This window comes from Micropterus dolomieu, linkage group LG07 (assembly GCF_021292245.1).
Source record: "Micropterus dolomieu isolate WLL.071019.BEF.003 ecotype Adirondacks linkage group LG07, ASM2129224v1, whole genome shotgun sequence".
NCBI classification, from domain to species: domain Eukaryota; kingdom Metazoa; phylum Chordata; class Actinopteri; order Centrarchiformes; family Centrarchidae; genus Micropterus; species Micropterus dolomieu.
In genome coordinates this window covers 26,455,628-26,456,639 of record NC_060156.1, presented here as the reverse complement: position 1 = coordinate 26,456,639, position 1,012 = coordinate 26,455,628, and the positions used below count along the sequence as shown (strand labels likewise).

Here is a 1,012-nt window from a genome sequence, read left to right as displayed (position 1 = left end):
CTCCAACTCTCAAAGCACAACTACAGGCGAGCAGGAGACCAAGCAGAGACGCAAGTACCCGTAAAGCTCTGTGTGCAGACCTGTGTGTGTGTGTGTGTGTGTGTGTGTGTGTGTACCTCTCTTGCATTTGCTGGTCACTGAACTGCAGTTGTTCCTTTAGTGTCTGGTATCTGTCCCACCTCAGCAGCTTGGTCCCATCGTACAGATCTAACTCCCTGTCGTGGAGTAACCTGGGACACAAAACAATGTGGAATGAGTAGGTAAAGGTCGAAGTGTGTTACTCTCTTAAATTAGAACAGACTAACTAATTTAGAGGAGCACTCAGGAAGAACTAACAAAAATATAACACAGAATACAGAAGATAGTATATATCAAGATAGATAGCAATATCAACAAAGCAATCCTGCAAGCAAATAATGGAGACTTTTTTTTTTTTTTTTTTTTTTTTTTTTTTTAAATGTAGCCATTTTACACTTTATTTTGTTTAAGTAGTAAGCAGACAGGGGAAAGAGAAGGGATGACATGTAGCTAAGTGCCCAGGCTGCTGCGGTAAGGATTCGACACGTGCGCTCTCTCCCAGGTGAGCTACGGAAACTATATACAGTGGGTACGGAAAGTATTCAGACCCCTTTAAATTTTTCACTCTTCGTTTCATTGCAGCCATTTTCCAAAAATCAAAAAAGTTCATTTTATTTCTCAGTAATGTACACTCAGCACCCCATCTTGACAGAAAAAAACAGAAGTGTAGAAATTTTTGCAAATTTATTAAAAAAGAAAAACTGAAATATCACATGGTCATAAGTATTCAGACCCTTTGCTCAGTATTTAGTAGAAGCACCCTTTTGATCCAATACAGCCATGAGTCGTTTTGGGAAAGATGCAACAAGTTTTTCACATCTGGATTTGGGTATCCTCTGCCATTCCTCCTTGCAGATCCTCTCCAGTTCTGTCAGGTTGGATGGTAAACGTTGGTGGACAGCCATTTTCAGGTCTCTCCAGAGATGCTCAATTG

At 40.4% G+C, this 1,012-nt stretch overlaps 1 protein-coding gene across 3 annotated transcripts in view; it reads right to left on the bottom strand.

Moving 5' to 3' along the window:
• The window catches only part of vwa8 (von Willebrand factor A domain containing 8), a 70,743-nt gene that overhangs the window by 53,597 nt on the left and 16,134 nt on the right, over positions 1-1,012 (bottom strand). For all 3 annotated transcript variants that reach the window (XM_046053429.1, XM_046053432.1, XM_046053431.1), the window contains exon 14: positions 117-230. In XM_046053429.1, coding sequence (XP_045909385.1) covers positions 117-230 — 114 coding nt within the window. The remainder of the gene's footprint in view (positions 1-116; positions 231-1,012) is intronic.